Source organism: Haliotis asinina, chromosome 1 (assembly GCF_037392515.1).
Source record: "Haliotis asinina isolate JCU_RB_2024 chromosome 1, JCU_Hal_asi_v2, whole genome shotgun sequence".
NCBI classification, from domain to species: Eukaryota; Metazoa; Mollusca; class Gastropoda; order Lepetellida; family Haliotidae; genus Haliotis; species Haliotis asinina.
Genome location: NC_090280.1, coordinates 48794446 through 48811990, shown reverse-complemented (window position 1 = coordinate 48811990; position 17545 = coordinate 48794446). Strand labels below are relative to the sequence as shown.

At 39.6% G+C, this 17545-nt stretch overlaps 2 protein-coding genes across 14 annotated transcripts in view; both read left to right on the top strand.

Annotated features, from left to right (window-relative positions):
• LOC137292638 (phospholipid transfer protein C2CD2L-like) overlaps positions 1–8244 on the top strand; it is an 80679-nt gene extending 72435 nt beyond the window's left edge. For all 13 annotated transcript variants that reach the window (XM_067823850.1, XM_067823847.1, XM_067823845.1 and 10 more), the window contains one exon: positions 3248–8244. In XM_067823850.1, coding sequence (XP_067679951.1) covers positions 3248–3495 — 248 coding nt within the window. In that variant the 3' untranslated portion in view covers positions 3496–8244. The remainder of the gene's footprint in view (positions 1–3247) is intronic.
• A 3402-nt stretch (positions 8245–11646) lies between these two features.
• LOC137279820 (WD repeat-containing protein 27-like) lies at positions 11647–16500 on the top strand. Its single transcript, XM_067811841.1, has 3 exons — positions 11647–13733; positions 14915–15081; positions 15789–16500. The coding sequence occupies exons 1-3, from the start codon at positions 11787–11789 to the stop codon at positions 16336–16338; spliced, it is 2664 nt and encodes an 887-aa protein (XP_067667942.1). The 5' UTR covers positions 11647–11786; the 3' UTR covers positions 16339–16500.
• Positions 16501–17545: the final 1045 nt, after the last annotated feature.

Genomic DNA, 17545 nt, shown 5'->3' with positions numbered 1-17545 from the left:
TAAGCAGCAAAGTTTGCGCATTTGTAGCTGTTTTGCGATCTAGATCTTTGAGTGGTTATTCATCGTCGTTCGTAGAAGATGTTGTTTTAAGTGGCCCAAGTTAGCATGACGTTTCTGTTGTTGTCGTCATCATCCATCATTACTGTCCAAACAGATTTCATTTCAAATATGTCATCCTCACAAGTATTCTGCGACAAACCTTTTGGCAGAAGGTTTAAGTATCAGATGGGACACCACCCTTGTGAGAATACTTCATATAGAACACAAGTCTTGCAAGAATCCCTCATATAGAATACAGCCCTTGTAAGAATACCTTGTATAGAACATAACCCTTGTACAAATACCTCGTACAGAAGACACCTCTTGTACGAATTTCTCGTATAGAACACAAACCTTGCACGAATTCCTCAAATAAAGCAGAACCCTTGTTGGAATACCTCATATGGAACAAAACCCTAGTATGAATTCCTCGAATAGTGCTGAATCCTTGTTGGAATACCATGTATAGAACACTGCCCTTGTATGAATACCTCATTTAGAACAACCCTTGTTGGAATAGCTTGTATAGAACGCAACCCTTGTAAGACTTCCTCACATAAAACATAATCCCTGTACAAATTCACCAAATAAATCAGAGCCCTTGTTGGAATACCACGCATAGAACACAACCCTTGTTGGAATGTTTAGTATAGAACACAATCCTTGTGCAAATACTGCATGTTGAACACAACCCTTGTATGAATACCTCAGAACACAACCCTTGTGGAAATACCTTATGTAGAACACGACTCTTGTAAGAAATCCTCCTATAGAACCCAACTCCTGTAAGAATACCTTGTATCGAACAGAACCCTTGTACAAATACTCTATATAGATCACCCCTTGTTGGAATACCTAATTAACAACACAACCCTTGTTGGAATACCTAGTTTAGAACACAACCCTTAAAAGGAATTCCTCATACAGAAGACAGCCCTCGTAAGAATACCGCAAATAGAACACAACTCTTGTCTATACCTCGTATAGAACACAATCCTTATATGAATACCTCATATAGAACACAATCCTTGAAGGAATACCTTGTATAGAACACAACCTTGTATGAGGTCCTCATATGGAACACAACCTTTGTTGGAATACCTAATATAGAATGCAACTCTTGTAAGAAATCCTCATATAGAACACAACTCTTTTAAGAACATCTCATTTAGAACACAGCCCTTGTTATAATACCTGGTATGAACACAACCTGTGTAAGAATACCTTGTATTGAACACAACTCTTGTAACAATAACCCCAAACAGAGCAGACCCCTTGATGGAATACATAGTAAAGAAAACAACCCCTGTAAGAATACCTTATGTAGGACACAATGCTTGTACGAATACCCAACACAGAACACAATCCATGTAATAATACGACCATATAGAACACAACCATTGTTGGAATAAGATAAGATAATATAAGATACACCCTCTGTTGAAATACCGCTGATAAAACACATCATGTTGGAATACCTCAGATCAGACACACCTTTGTTGAAATACCTCAGATAAGACACACCTGTGTTGAAATGCCTCAGATGAGACCAAACCCTTGCTGAAAAGCCTCAGATAAGACCCACTCTTGTTGAAATATCTCAGAAAGGATACACCCACGTTGAAATACCTCTCATAAGACACATCATGTTGGAATACCTCAGATAAGACACACCCTTGTTGGAATAGCTTAGATAAGACACACTCATGTTGAAATACTTCAGATTAGACACACATCATGTTGGAATATCTTTGTTGATATGCCTCATATAAGACACACCTTTCTTTGAATACATCAGACAAGACACACCCTTGTTGAAATACCTCAGATAAGACACCCATCTTTGAATACATCAGATTAGACACACCATTGTTGAAATACCTCAGATAAGACACAACCCTTGCTGAAGAAACTCAGATAGGATACACTCTTGCAACACTATATCAGATAAGACCCACCCTTGTTGGTGTAGGACATCACCTTATATGCACCACCCATCTTTCACTCACCATGATCTATAATATCTACTTCTGTATTTCTCTATTCCTCTCTCTCTGCATTGTCTTCTCTTTATCTTCCACAACCATGTTGTCGTTTTCATCTATTCTGTTTATTAATTCATATTTATTGCAACTTTTATTTGCAGATTTTTGTGTGTGAGTTTTGACTTCAGGTTTTTATTGCTAGTTATCTTAAAACATTTCATACTCAAAAAAAACAACCTGACTTGTCTTAGTAACAAGCAGATTTCAGAAAAAATGTTTTTTTGGGAAAATGTTTGAAATCAGAGAAAAGAAAGTTGCCACAAGAAAAAACAGGATGTTAGTGACATATTAACTGAGTGTAGTTTGTGTCATGTTTTACCTGGAAGTCTATATTGTGTCACACATTACATTGTGTTTATATGCAACAAATATACCTGTGAAGAGTTGAGTCTTCACCCAATCATGATATCAAGCCTGGACAAGTCCTGACTTATTTCTTATAAACATCGCCATGTAGCTGGAAAATTAATGAGTGCAGCATTCCAAGACAAACAAACAAATATGCCAAATAAGGAAATTTTCTTTTTGAGGTTGTGATTGCTGAGTTGAGTTTACACATTTATCTTATAATGATGACACTTAGTGAAGCTTTGAGCTGCCCACCCTGGGTGTCACAATCAAGAATTACTTGCCCTTGATGTCATAATCAAGAGTTGCCCACCCTTGATGTCACAACCAGTATGTTAAGTATGCATCGTCAGTATATGATCCAGTTGAACATCTACAAGATCCCACCAGTGAGGTTAGAATGGCACTTATGTTTTTTGAGAACACACAAAAAACTTGTCATACACAGGTTTACTCATTTTTTCTGATTCTGCTAAAATTCCCCTGGATGTTGCCAGCATGTTGTGTTTGTTTCCACTTTGTCTTGGTGACCATTAACCTGTGCTCAGGTAAGCTGAAGAGCAAAGATAAGTTTGTTTTGACTTAAGTAGATCTGTACATCATAATGCAGATGATGCTTTGTTTCTAAGTAAAGTGAAAATTCCATTTCAGATTTTATGAAATGATATCACAGGTTTAAACCTTTTTCACTTGATCCTTCTTTTCATGGTAAAGTATTTTCTTTCAGAAAGTGCTTAAATGGTGTTTTGCTTTCATGTCATAAATGTTACAGAAATCATGATGAAATACTGACGCCAGTCTTATTGTGTTCGCAGATGATATGGAACTTGTGCGGTCCCAGGATCCATCCAAATCACCCAACTTGAAGAAGTCCCGCTCACTAGGTGGTAGCTTAAAGAAACTGTTCCGGCGCAGTAGAAAACGGTCAAAGTCTCGAGGAGAGTCATCGCGAGATAGCTCTTTTTCAAGGTCATCTGATCGCCGCGGAGGTTCTCAAAATCCTTCCAGGGATAGTTCGTTAAACAGACATTCAGCACATCAACGGGCTGCGTCTACTTCTTGAAACCACACCCCCTCCAAATCTAATTTTAATATTAATATATTTTGTACAAAAAAAGGGAATTAATGCTAAGCACAAAGTGGTTGCATGACCTTTCAAGAATGCTGTTATAGGTTGTCAACAGTCTTGACCTTAGAGGTTCAAGGTCATAACTTCAAGGTGATCCTTACTTCTCTTCTCAGCCTTGAATAACATTTGATGTGATGTTCCCAATGACCTCATTCTATGTGCTCAAATGTAGCACAGATAGTCATGTGTTCATGGAAACTAATAGATCACTTAATCATGTTTTTGATCAGACGTACTATGTAACAGTCTTTGTGATTGGTCATGCACCATGTAACAGTATTTCTGATTGGTCATGAACCGTGAAACAGCGTTTCTGATTGGTCATTTGACAGGAAGACTCTTGTAGGTGTGTGGAAATAATCTGTACAGACTGTCTTGTGTAGAAGTACAGTTTTGTGGCTACTTTTTTACTGCTCTCGCAGTCAGTTGCAGACATATATATGTAAAATCCTGGGCACACAAAGTTTTGCCTCTGAAACACTGGCTTTCCTTCATAATTGAGTATAATGATAAATATGCAAAGTATAAATTGACAGACTTTTCAAACTTAGTTTTACCATCAAATCTGAATATTATGAAGTATATGTGTCATTCATGGAGTCCGTACTGATATCCGGCCGAAGTGGCAATGGCAGTGTCCATTTTACTAGTATATAGAACTATATGACCTTTGTGTCTGCTAAGTCTATCAAGTTCCTGGGCATGTTCTCTGACATGTTAGTGAGTAGATGTCATGACTAGGTACAGAAGTGTGTAAGTAGATGTAGGTGCCCTGACAACTAGTTATGTATGTGAGTAGATGTAGGTGTCCTGACAACTAGGTACATATGTGTGAGTAGATGTAGCATCCAGACAACTAGTCATATGTATGTGTGAGTAGATGTAGGCATCCACACAACTAGTTATGTGAGTGTCACTAGATATTGGTGTCCTGATGACTGTTCACTGACATTTCAGAGTACAAGAAAAAAATTCTGTAAAAAATTCTTATTACCAAGGGAACCTGACAATTTTCAGGTCAGCACACATCAGATGTTGTAATCAGTGTTGGACAAGCACTGGCCCGTACTGACCACTGAAGACGAAGTACTGTTAGCCAGAATGTTAGCATTACTATCACAATATTCAAGATTTGAGGCACCTTGTATCTGAGAGTTGAAAGTTGTCACGTCGCTGTCACTCATGTCGCCCACACCATTGTGTTGTCAATGTTGCTGTGGTGTTGCGGTTGTTGTCTGGTCATCTCATGTTGCTGACGATCTGATTCACCACAATGTTGTAGATGCCAAGATCTTTATTATTCTTTTTCACAACTGTTATCAGTTAATGTACTCGATGGCAAAATGTTGAGAACATTGTTATTTATTAATGCCACATGCAGCTGATACAGCGGCAGTTGCATTCCTGATGTGGGCAGTTTTAACATTTCCTTAAGTTGCTGATATTTTAATATTGTTTTTCTGCGCTAGCTGTTATTGCCAGTAATAACATTATTTTCTGCTAGATCAGTAACATCACTTTCGGCAAGGGCGGTAATAACGTTTTCTACATTAGCTGTTATTGCCAGTAATATCATTGTTATTATATGAAGTAGCTTTTAACGTAATAACATTGTTATTTTCTGTAATGGCAGTTATTGGAAGTAATAACGGTGTTTTTTTCTTCTGGAGATGTTTATTCATGAGGAAGCGTTAAGCGCCATCTACTTAGACGTCAGTGAAGCATGGCAGTGCCAAGTCCCTAGTTGAAGCACTGTTAAGGAGCCCTGGAAGGTGTTTTGACAATATCTGCTTCAGTCTCATTGTTCTTAAACTATTATTCATGACACCAGTATTGAAACAACTCTAGTCAGTCAGTATTTTCAACTATACTAGAAAAGAGCTGAACAAATTTGCCGGTTGAGCGAGGTTCAAGGAAATGGGTGATTTTGTGGCCGAAGTTCAATACGTGTTGGTCCCATGCATCTCCCTTCTTTCCTACATTAGATCCCAAAAGTCACCATTCATAGCGTGTCATCGTCTTTCTCGTGACAGTTTGGGACAACATAACAGAAATGCATTCTTGTAGAAGATCGAAAATTACTCAAATTTTGGACTTTCACCTTTGGAATTTATTTGTATTCTACTAACTGTTAAATGTCAACCAGTGACTTCGACACAAAATGTTTTACCAAAATTTAAATGATAAAATTTTGACTCTCTGATTGTAGAATATTTTGGCATTTGATTCTGTGTGGAAATGATTTGAAGTCATAGACTTGCAATGCTGTACGAGTGTGAGATGAGAGGCTGTCGAAAGGTCCGTCTGCGGTGTGAGGGGTCTACCCACGATTTGACCACTGTGTTCAAATGCTCAATTTTGATTTTTACGCTTTTGGAATTGTGCAGTTCTTTGTGTTGTTTTTTTTATCCTTTTTTAAAATCTAGAATAGCATGAATGGCAAGTTTGTTTTCTCACAGTCTGATTTCCGACAGAAAACATGTAAACTAGGATCTCCCACAGCTTGCAGAAACATGGCACAATTCCATTTCAAAAGTAACCATTTCGTTTGATGTTTTCAGGACTCTGTTGTCAGTTCTACAGGAAACTGGACTGTGTGAGAATTGCTTGTTAAGCTCTTTTTATAAATTTTACTTTACTTTTGAATGTTGTGTGAAATGGAAGGAATGTCCTTGTCACAGGAAGAGAGTAGTTTATGATTTAATCAGTGAGAAATATGTACATGAGACAGTATGAACAGCTACAGGTATTTGCTTCATAATTTACAAGTAAGACCCCATAGGTCGCATGTAATATACACATATTCACCTATTCTGGAAAGTTAAAATTTAAATGTATCAGTATGTAAAGTTTTAAGAAAATGATAAAAATAATGAGTAAGCAGTTTGAAAATGACAATATTCAAAGAGGAACTTGATTCTTTCATTCCATCAGGAGAGACAACTGGATCAGTGGAGATAACTGCAGTCTGTATGAGACACTCTGGGGCAACAGCCACGGGTGATCATCTTGCTCTCTGATCTAAATATTACTGGTTACTGAAATCAGTTCACAGTGTGAGAATTTAAGAACAAATATTGAAACAAATTAATTTCATTTTGAACATCTATGTTCGAAGGGAGCAGCAAGATTTTCATTTTGAAATGACAGTATTACTGAAAGAAGGCACAAGTGCAATATAGATAACCTGATGACTGTGTGATAATTATATTTATACCAGCGTAGTGGTCTAGATGGAATGCTTAATGTCAAGCTTGTACGGTCGTACTAGTGACAGTGTGATATTAATTATTGTAGATAGCTATTTTGTACAATATTGTTAAATGACTTTGTGACTTTTTTGTATTGCTAAAGGGCCGTGGATGTCTAGTGTGTACTGATCAGCCAACTCCTGCTTGACTCTGCCACCTGTAACACTAATTGCTGGGAGTGTCGTCCAGGACAATAATACATTAATGCTTATGTGTTGAAGAATATTTTCAAAGGTGCAATTTCAGTTTTGATCAAAAAGATATAAATTTGAACATTAAAAATCTGAAAATCTACATCCTCCAAAGATGATTATCTGTGAAAATGCAGTTTGATGATCTTGAAATATTTGGTCACATTTCTTTCCTGAAAAGGGAAATCAAAGTTTTAAAGTTAAAGAAATGCTCCAGCACAAGGTTATTGATAAAATCAATCCATGAAGCTGAACTTGTCCATATTTATTGTTTAATGCTTATAATTTCATGAAAATTAATCTATGCAAGAGGACATAATCATTACCATAGCAACAGTGAATATATTCTGCAACGATCAAACAGCAAGTCTTTGAAGGGCATTACTAAGTGAAATGCATAAGAATGAAGATCAGGTGATGAAGGAGTAGGCATTAACTCCGAAACGTTGTGTTCTCATATACAGAAGTTGATATCCATAAAATCTTCATTCTTAATCAAACAGCAGCTGCTAGTTGGGTTTAACATTCATAGATCAAAACTTTCTTTCGTCGAAGTGTCACTTCTATATTGAAAACACTTCACATTTTCGAAAGAAACATTTCTCCCTGTTACAAAAAAAATAGCAAAATCCTCATTATTTGGCTTTCCATGTTTTTCTGATCATGCCAGGGGTTGCCATGTGTGGCACCAACTGGCTGGTACTAGGAAACTAGATACACCATGTGCTGTAGTCTAGAGTCCGGAAATCCTGGGGATCTCACGGGGAGTTTGTGGAGATCTAAGGGAGATAGTGTTGATCTAGGGAGAGAAGGTGGAGATCTGGGCAGAGATTTCAGAGATCTTAGATGAGGTTACAGAGATCTCAGGAGGGATTCTGGAGGTCTAAAATATGAAAGATCTAAGGGAGACTAGAGATAAAAGTCGAGATCTAAGATCACATTGCAGAGAACTAAATGGAGATTGTTGAGATCTATATAGAAGCATGTGAAAATGTGAGGAATATTCTGAAGCTGTAAGAGATGTTTGTGGACATACTAGGGAAGTGCTGGAATCTAAGCTGACTTCTCAGCAGAGTTTCTGAAGTGATCTTGTGTCTTGGATTCTGTGAAGTTCTGATGGGGCATTCCAGTGTGTTGGGAGAATTATGTGATACAAGAAGTCCACGGTGTTGTGGAGATCTGTAGGCAGTGTAACATCCGTCTGACAACAGTGCACATTAGAATAAAACTGTCAAAAAACAGACTACTTCTTGTTGTTTATTGCTCTTTATGTCAACAGTAGAATCACATCAGCAAGATGACTCCTCAGCTTTTCTTCACTATACAAAAGAATCTGCTAGCTCAATATAAGATCTCTGATTAGAGTTACCTGACTAAATCTACACAAAACAGATTTGCCAAACAAACCATCTTGTACGCAAATTGCAAGTTACTCAATCTGCCACACAAGCAACCAATCTCACTGACAACCAATTTCACCAACAAAAAGTCACACTAAAAACCAACCATACTAACACACTAATCGCACTAAAAACCAATCTCACTAGCAACCAATAACAGTAACAACCAATCCCACTAGCAACCAACAACAAGAACTTAATAACAACCAATCACACTATCAACTTATCTCACTGACAATCAGTTACACTTTCAACCAATCACAGTAACAACCAATCACACTATCAACCAATCTTATTCAACCAGTCACACTAACAATCAACTGTACAAATAACCAATCACACTAACAACCAACCACACCAACAGCCAATTTAATTCTGGCAATTTAACAGGTTTAATTTGTTAAACCTGTTGTCACCCACCCAGTGAAGTGTCAATCACTGTTTCGTAAGAGAAATAACATTTCAGTCGCCAGATAGGTCAATCAGGGCGCCTGACAATTGTATACTTGGTCAAGCAAGTTGTCAACCACACAACAGGTTAATTAAATCAACTGTCGATCGCTCAGTACCGCACAATGAGTCAGACCAGATGTTGACCACAGATTATGAATAATTCCGAATGAATTCCGTTTTGGTGAACATTTTATTACATCTAACATTCTTTTCTATGAGAATGTCCTGCCGTGCCTTAAAGAATGAAGCGCACCAGATGTCGGCAAACAGCCATGCTGTCCCAATCAGAACATTCCTGACCACTGCTGCTGCAGAGTGGGTATGAATCCCAGGTCGGACTCAACCCAGTACAGCACATTCTCTACTTTACCGAGAAAGTGAGAGAGTTTAGTTTTACGCCGCACTCCGCAATATTCGAGCTATATGGCGTCGGTCTGTAAATAATCGAGTCTGGACCAGACAATCCAGTGAGCAAGCGCATGAGCACCGACATTTGGGAACATGTCTAAACCAAGTCAGCGAGTCTGACTACCCGATGCTGCTAGTCGCCTCTTACGACAAGTATAGTCGCCCTTTGTGACTGAAGACCCATTCTATCCCTGATCGTCCGGGTCTACTGAGATACTGTAATCCCCAAATTAACAATTGTTACATTTGTTAGCTATCTATATAACGTCTTGGGTACATCCGCACCCCACCCCCATCCCCTTTGTTTACAAGACAAGAACATATTATTGGAGGCAACATTGAACATCCACATGTGTGTCGTCCAAGACGTCATATACTTCGTACTTCATTGTTGCGCTCAAATGACGGACGGAGGTACAGCGGAGAAGCAATATATGGAGAGCTTAAATACTTTATTCGTTCAAAAGAGGAAATGTATTCTTATGAACATTCGTGAACTCAGTGAAAAAGACGAGCTCACATATAGTGTGTCTTCACTTTAAGTAAGTTAGTGAGTATAGTTTTACGCCGCTTTTAGTAATATTCCAGAAATATCACGGTGGGGGACAGAACAGACAGGCTTAATAGATTCTACCCATGTAGGTAACCTAACACCGTGTTCAGCGTGAGGTGCGAACGCTCTGACCACAAGGCCAGCCCCTCTCCTCAACTTCACGTTACGAAAGATAACTGGTCTTGGTTAGAACTGGTCTTCAGTATTCCATGCTTGACGAAAGAGGTGTCAAACAGAATCGGATGGTCGGGTTTGGTGGCTTGGCTGACACATCTCGTGAGTGAGTGAGTGAGTTTAGTTTTACGCCGAAGTCAGCAATATTCCAGCAATATGGCGGCGGTCAGTAAATAATCGAGTCTGGACCAGGAAATCCAGTGATCAGCAACATGAGCATCGTTCTGCGCAATTGGGAACCGATGACATGTGTCAACCAAGTCAGCGAGCCTGACCACCCGATCCCGTTAGTCGCCTCTTACGACACATCTCGTATCCCAACTGCACAGGTCAGTGCTCATGATGCTGATCACAGGATTGTTTAGTCCAGACTCTGTTAAATACAAACTGCCGTCTTATAGCTGGAATATTGCTGAGTGCGGCGGTATTAATAAAACAACAATTTAAACCAACCGACTTTATGGAAGTTATGAGACGACGTCTTTGAAAATCACACTAATTATACTCGGGTCACAACTTGTCTTCTTTTGGTTGCAGAAATAGAGCACTCTCTTGAAATTTGGCATAGCACTTTATATGTCTTGGACACCGTGAAGATCTAGGTTAAAGCTCGTCTTGAACAGCCCAGCATGTCGTCCAAGTACGTGCAAAACAAACGTGTAGAACAGAGACCATATACCGGTGTATGGTCTCTGTGTAGAATAATGCCAAACACATGTGCACGTACAGAAATACAGAATGTGTAGTTCGCAGTGTCTGTAATATCTGCTCACGGCTAGGTTCATAACAACTTCTGGCCTAAATGTGGATAGCTATTGCAGGAAAATGATCGAATGTCTTTGTAACAAGTACAAACAAAGTCAGAATTTATTATCCTGTACTTCCTTCACTTCATTTCTATAGTGTGGGATTTTATCAAAACAAATTTTATTTCCCCTGAAAAAGCTGAAACAATTATCTTTGTTCCTGATTCTTGACTGAAAACACATTGTTTGACACACAAATACACCATAGCTGCAAAATGTTTCTGGCAATAAACGCATCGTTTCGTAGATGTAGTAGTCTGTCAAACAGACCATGAAGGAAATATATCAAAAGGAGCCCATGGAAGCCTGGAACATGTGACAAGTCGAGATTTCCACACCAAGTAAATTTCAGTATATGAAGGTCCCAAGGCTACTTTTCATTATATTATATTTTCTTACTAAGATTTTTTTCCCGTGAAGTATGTTCATTTCAGAGACTAGTTGTTAGTCTATGGATGTCGCTGAAACATAATTAGTCTCAGGTACACATTCCTTGGACAAACCTTCCCAACATGACACCAACGGGTTATACCTAAAACGGCACCTCAGCAGAACGGCACCCAAATCGTTTGTCGAAAACGGCACCATATTGGCGAAAACGACTACTGATTTATGGGCTAAAACGGCACCATATTTAAAAACAAATTATTACATTGAATTTATTATCTTTATTATATTATTTATATGTTTTATTTCATTTCATTATTTAAAAAAATCAAGCTATCAAGACTGACTTACCAGGTGCGAGGAGTGAATACAAGATGGGAGATTCACTGACTCTCAAAGTAATCAGTCAGTTGTCAATCATTTAGCGCTGTTCGACGAGTGAGGAAACGACTTACTTCTCAAGGGACGTAACTCTAAATTAATTTGAAGATTTCAGATGGCGCTGTGTGCACAGTAACCAAAAAGCGTGATTCGCAACGAGAGAATCGACGTGAGTGAATTTTAAAATGTGGATAATAACTCACTAAGTTCAGTTAGACGTCATGACAGCAACTCACAGGTATAGTGTTCCGAGGGACTACAATAAGGACCGCATCGAACCGGCAAACGACGGAGTTTACTTTGCCGTGCCAACAAAGAAAACAGATATTGGGATATGGAGTTTTCAAAGCCTACAATCGGAGCCACTGATATTGACAGGACATCGTCAACCGATCACCTCCATATGTTTTGGATTTAACACAAATCCTAAACTTCTTTGCTCAGCGGCTGGTGATTATGTAATTGTTTGGAATATCCACACTGCTCGTGAGAAATATACGAGGGGCGATCGAGTGACTGGTCAGATCGTGGGAACAACTTTAGGTCAAGTGCAGTTCTGTTGTTTTAACGTTGATGATTCTTTGGTTGCTGCGTGTGTTGGTGAGAAGGTTTTTATTCTTACGTCCAACTTTCAGTCTGTAATTGCCGAGCTTGAAGGACATAATGGACCGGTCACTCGAGCAGAATTTTGCCCACATTATACATCCACACTTGTTACGATATCAGACGACCGGACGTTCAAGGTGTGGGACACAAGGATTTTGTCGCTTGTGTACGAATCTGCCATCATCACATCCTCCTCCCTTATCAGCCTTGCAATGAACTGGTCATCTCCCCATGTTACGATCGGCTCTACAGATGGCATACTCAGAACGTATGATCTCACGGATGGCAACAACTTTCGCAGCTTATATCAAGTCGATGTCTCTAAAGCTGTTTCAAAGCAGCGGGAAAGAATTGCAAATTTGAAAAGTAAAACAGATGAAAAAGGTACAATGACTGTCACAAAACGAGGGACTTGGAAAAAGTCGAATTCTAAGGATGTTGATTTTGAGACAACTACAGAGCAAGGTCAGGCTGTGCTGTGTGTGTGCTTCTCCTATCACTCCACTCACGTGGAGACGACAGAGATGGCACCACAGTTTGGGAAATCCACTGCCAATGACCTCCTGGCGTCGCGGCCTCCTGTACTGGTTGTTGTCACCACAGGTGCTATACTGCAGCTCAATGCTAAGAACCTGGAGATTTTAGACTTCACAGATATGCACGATCCCCTACAAGGCATTGATCTGGATGGAGGGTTGAAGTGTATCAATACTGCCGAAATAGCCACCATTGCACAGAGTCCCAGTGTTCCAGATCTGTGGGCACTCCTCGGCACTATGTTTGATAATGAACTAAACGTGGTTCAATTAGAATTGGCTGATTCAGGTTTGTGTAAGAGAAATACAGATTTTAATTCGTCCTTGACACATGTCATATCAGGTCTGGTTGACCTTGAAGCAGGTGGAGATGAGGATGGTGAATCAGGTTTGTGTGTTGTAGCTGTAAAACCTTTATGTGAGAAATCTCCATTAAAATCTGAGCTGATTCAGTCGAAACCTGAGACCTCCAAAACAAAAACAGTGAAAACACCAAGCTATGACAAAAGGAAAAAATCTGACCCAATGAACCAAGCTTTGACCTTTAAAACTAAAGTAAAATCATCTGGTTACACGCAAGCACCAAGGACAACCATGTTTAAACCCCAAATCAACAAACCAATGAAGTCAACATCACCGTTAAAAAAATCTTCATCAGAAGCTAAACTGTTTAATTTAGAATACCCCCTGGACAGTGCTCCCCCAACGGAACTTCAAGACAGGATCAGTGTCGCTGAGCGACCTATTCCAGTCAATCGCCTCTCCTTCTCAGACGATGGTCATAGTGTGGCTTGTGCACTTGCTAATAAAACAGCCTCAATATTCAAGTTTCCCATCGGTCAGAATGTAAGCCGTGTGTATGTGGGACACAATGGAAATGTTAATTCTTTAGCCTGGAATCACAGCAGTTCCATGATCATCACGTCGTCAGATGACAAAACAGCGTCCATCTGGACCAAGGGTTCAAGTGAACCGTTGCTGAAATTTGAGACGTTTTCTGACAATATGTCCGTTAATAAGGAGCAGGTAATGCAGTCAGTCATTGATTGTTATGTATAATTGACTGTAAGGAATGATTTATGATGAGGACTGACTGACTGCAAGGAATAAATGGTTGTAAGGAATGATTGACTATAAGGGCTGATTGACTGTGACAAATGAGTGATTGAAAGGAAGGGTTGACTGAGGAATGATTGGCAGTAGGGAAGGACTGACTGTAAGGAAGAATTTGCTTTAAGGAATGATTGACTGTGAGGGATGGTTGTGAAGAATGCATTTCGGTAAGGAAGGATTGACTGTGAGGCATGATTGACTGCAAGGAAGAATTGGCTGTAAGGAATGATTGTAGAAAGGACTGACTGAGGAGTGATTGTAAGGAAGGATTGACTGTGAGGAATGACTGAGTGTGGGAAAGGATTGGCTCTTAGAAAAGACTGGCTGTGAGGAATGACTGACTAGGAAATGATTGACTGTAACTGAATGATTATAAGGAATGACTCTCTGCCCTCATGCTTGAGACAGTTGTGAAGAGTTTTGCCCCTTTGACATGCCAGTATACACTGATTTTGATTGTTTCCTTAGACTTTCCACAATGTTACTGGAATAATGTCACCTCACTGTAGATGCTTGTCTTGATGAAGACCTAGTTTCAATAATTCCCCATAATGTGTGTGCTCCATCAAGATAATTTATGATTGATGAACTATTGTAAAATCACAAGTGGTAGTCAAGATCACAAAACAGTTTGAGTGGCTGAGTGGGTTAGACCTTTGACTTATGTGCTGGCGATTAGTTGCCTGACTCTGAGGGTTGGGTTTCAAATCCCCGATTTGACTCAACACAACCAAAACACCAGGATCTGTACTTCACAGAGAAAGTGTAATCCCCAAAATATAGCATGTTACAAGAATCAAATCTGTCCATATCTCACACAAACACACAATCATCATGCCATGTTCAGTGCATCAAGAATGTTTCTTTTCAAATTGGCAATGATACCTGTAGTTTTCTCTTCACTTATTTCAGAAAATAAGAAAAATATGACAAAATCACAGTCACCAAACATGCTCATATATGATGTTGTATAGTGGGGTACTGTATTTATCGTATATGTCTCAATTCTTCATGAATCAGTACACCAGTAGTTGTCAGTTACATGTGTGGTTCAGCCACAGGTTTGCCACTCACAACATTCTCGTTACTACCAGGTGAAGACGGACAAAAACAATGCATCATTTCCAAGGGAAGTTAGGCACGGCCAATTCTTCTACATGGACAAGTTTGTACTGCTTACTTGTGGCAGCTCTCTACACCTGTACAAGTATTACCTGGACTCAGCCAGGGATGAAATCAAGAGATACCTGACCAAAAGCAGGTGAGTTAATTAGCTCTTACACTCATAGACGTATTACTGCAACAGGTGTGATATTTATAACCATCAGTCACTGCAAGATGTGAGATAATTGTCACTCTCAGTCACTACAACAGGTGAGATGATTATCACTATATGTCAGTACGACAGGTGAGATGATTATCACTGTCAGTCACTAAAACAAGGGAGACGATCATCACTGGCAGTCATTACAACAGGCAAGATGTTATCACTGTCAGTCATTACAACGGGGGTGATGATTATCACTGTAAATACAACAGGTGAGATGATTATCACTATCTGTCAGTACAACAGATGAGATGGTTATCAATATCACTGTCAGTAACTACAACAGGTGAGATGATTATCACTGTCAGTCACTACGACAAGGGAGACGATCATCACTGGCAGTCATTACAACAGGCGAGATGTTATCACTGTCAGTCATTACAAAAGGTGAGATGATTATCACTATCTGTCAGTACAGCAGGTGAGATGATTATCACTATCTGTCAGTACAACAGGTGAGATGATTATCACTATCTGTCAGTACAACAGGTGAGATGATTATCACTATCTGTCAGTACAACAGGTGAGATGATTATCACTGTGAGTACAACAGGTGAGATGATTATCACTGTCAGTCATTACAACAGGTGAGATGAATATCATTGTCAGACACTAGCAACACATGACTGTCCCTGTTGCAGATACAAGCTGGTCCAGAGCTGGGTGACACAGAGCCAGACAATTACTTCCATGGCTGCCATCAACGCCTTCCACTCCCACTTCGTCATCTGCGCAGGTTCCAATCGTGACATCGAGGTGTTCGATCTCAACCAAGGTGTCCTTGCCACCACGATACATGACACCCACACTCGGCCTGTACACTCTGTATGTCTCAACAAGGGCTCCAGCTTCGCCTCACAGCCATCGTCTGCTTACAACATTTTTGCATCAGCTGCAGCTGCAGACTGTATCAAGCTGTGGGATCTGCGGTCACAGCGCTGTGTGCAGCGCCTTGAGGGCCACATGAACCAGGCCCACGCTTGTGGACTTGCCTTCAGTCCTTGTGGGAAGTATCTAGCCACGGGGTCAGAGGACAGACTGGCGTATATATTTGACCTGCGGGCAGGGACATACTGCAGCAGACTGCGAGGGAGCACGGATGTCGTCACTGACGTCACCTTCCACCCAGCTCGACCAACCCTTGTCTGTGGGAGTCTGGATGGGAGGGTTATGTCATTTGTTCCAGAGTGATGTCATGACAAACTTGAGAAGTGATGCCCACGTGTCATACTTAAGATAAATTCCTTTGTTATGCAATGTCTTTCTTACCATTTGATACATTTTGCCTTGAATTAACAGGTCTGTTATGACCTTATGAACTGGACTAATTAATAAACTTTCCAAATGACATAAGTTGATAGGCCATTGTTATATATATATATTTCAGTTTCAAGTTTCAACCAACATCCTGCATTGAGTGAATCACACTCACTAGTCCACGATCCTCAATATATATACACATTTAGCTAAGACCAGTATGTGAAAGAACCACTGGTCCGCTAGTCCATAGCGAGTAAAAATCCAGTCAGGCCAGTTAATTTGGCTAGTGAATTTTTGTGGTGTCGTTTTTTAAATATACTACTCTCTAGGACTTGTTAAGTTATAGCACACTTTCTTATCATGGAACATTATGGCCAGATAAAAAATGTTAATCATAATAGCAGTTTAATTGTGAAACCCCTGTCCACTTTCAGATTTTGGGTAAGTGGATTACTTTGTGGGCTAGAAACTTTCAGGTATAGCTAGTCTGACTAGCAAAATTTGGAAACCATTTGGCTAAAGCTCATACACCACATACTTTATGCCTGGATGATTTCCAGTTGTTGTCTGAGATTACCTGCCCTTGATTTTTCATCTGCTATAAGCAAACTTCTGAATCTAATGGACCAGTCAGAATGCAAGTTACAAACCAGCCACCATGTTGGATTTATGGTGGCCATTATGATACAGTCGGCAAGTAATTCAACATGAAATGTCCAGCAGTCAGAGGAAACCATTCCAAAATCTTTTTCATGGAATGTATGTCTTCATTTCTACCTCCCTGTCCAATTTAATGTTGTTTTAACCTTAATGACTGACTTAAGAATGTAAATAAAAATCCGGATTCCAGAGGTTAGTGTAGTTTAAGGAAAGGACATGTGTAGGGTGGTTGCCATTTGTGTACTTGGTGTTTATAGTGTTGGATGCAGTGTATGGTGTCCTGCCACAGGGCGGGCAGAGGCAATTCTATACAATGATGACTTGCTTGAGTGATGGGGGAGAAGACTGTCATATTATTTAAGCCCAAAATTAATATCTTTTATTGAAACTATACAACTAAGATAAATGGTATATATTTAGAGATAGCAGATTAGATAACATTGTAAAGAAATCTACTTTGTTATTTTGAAATGCTTGG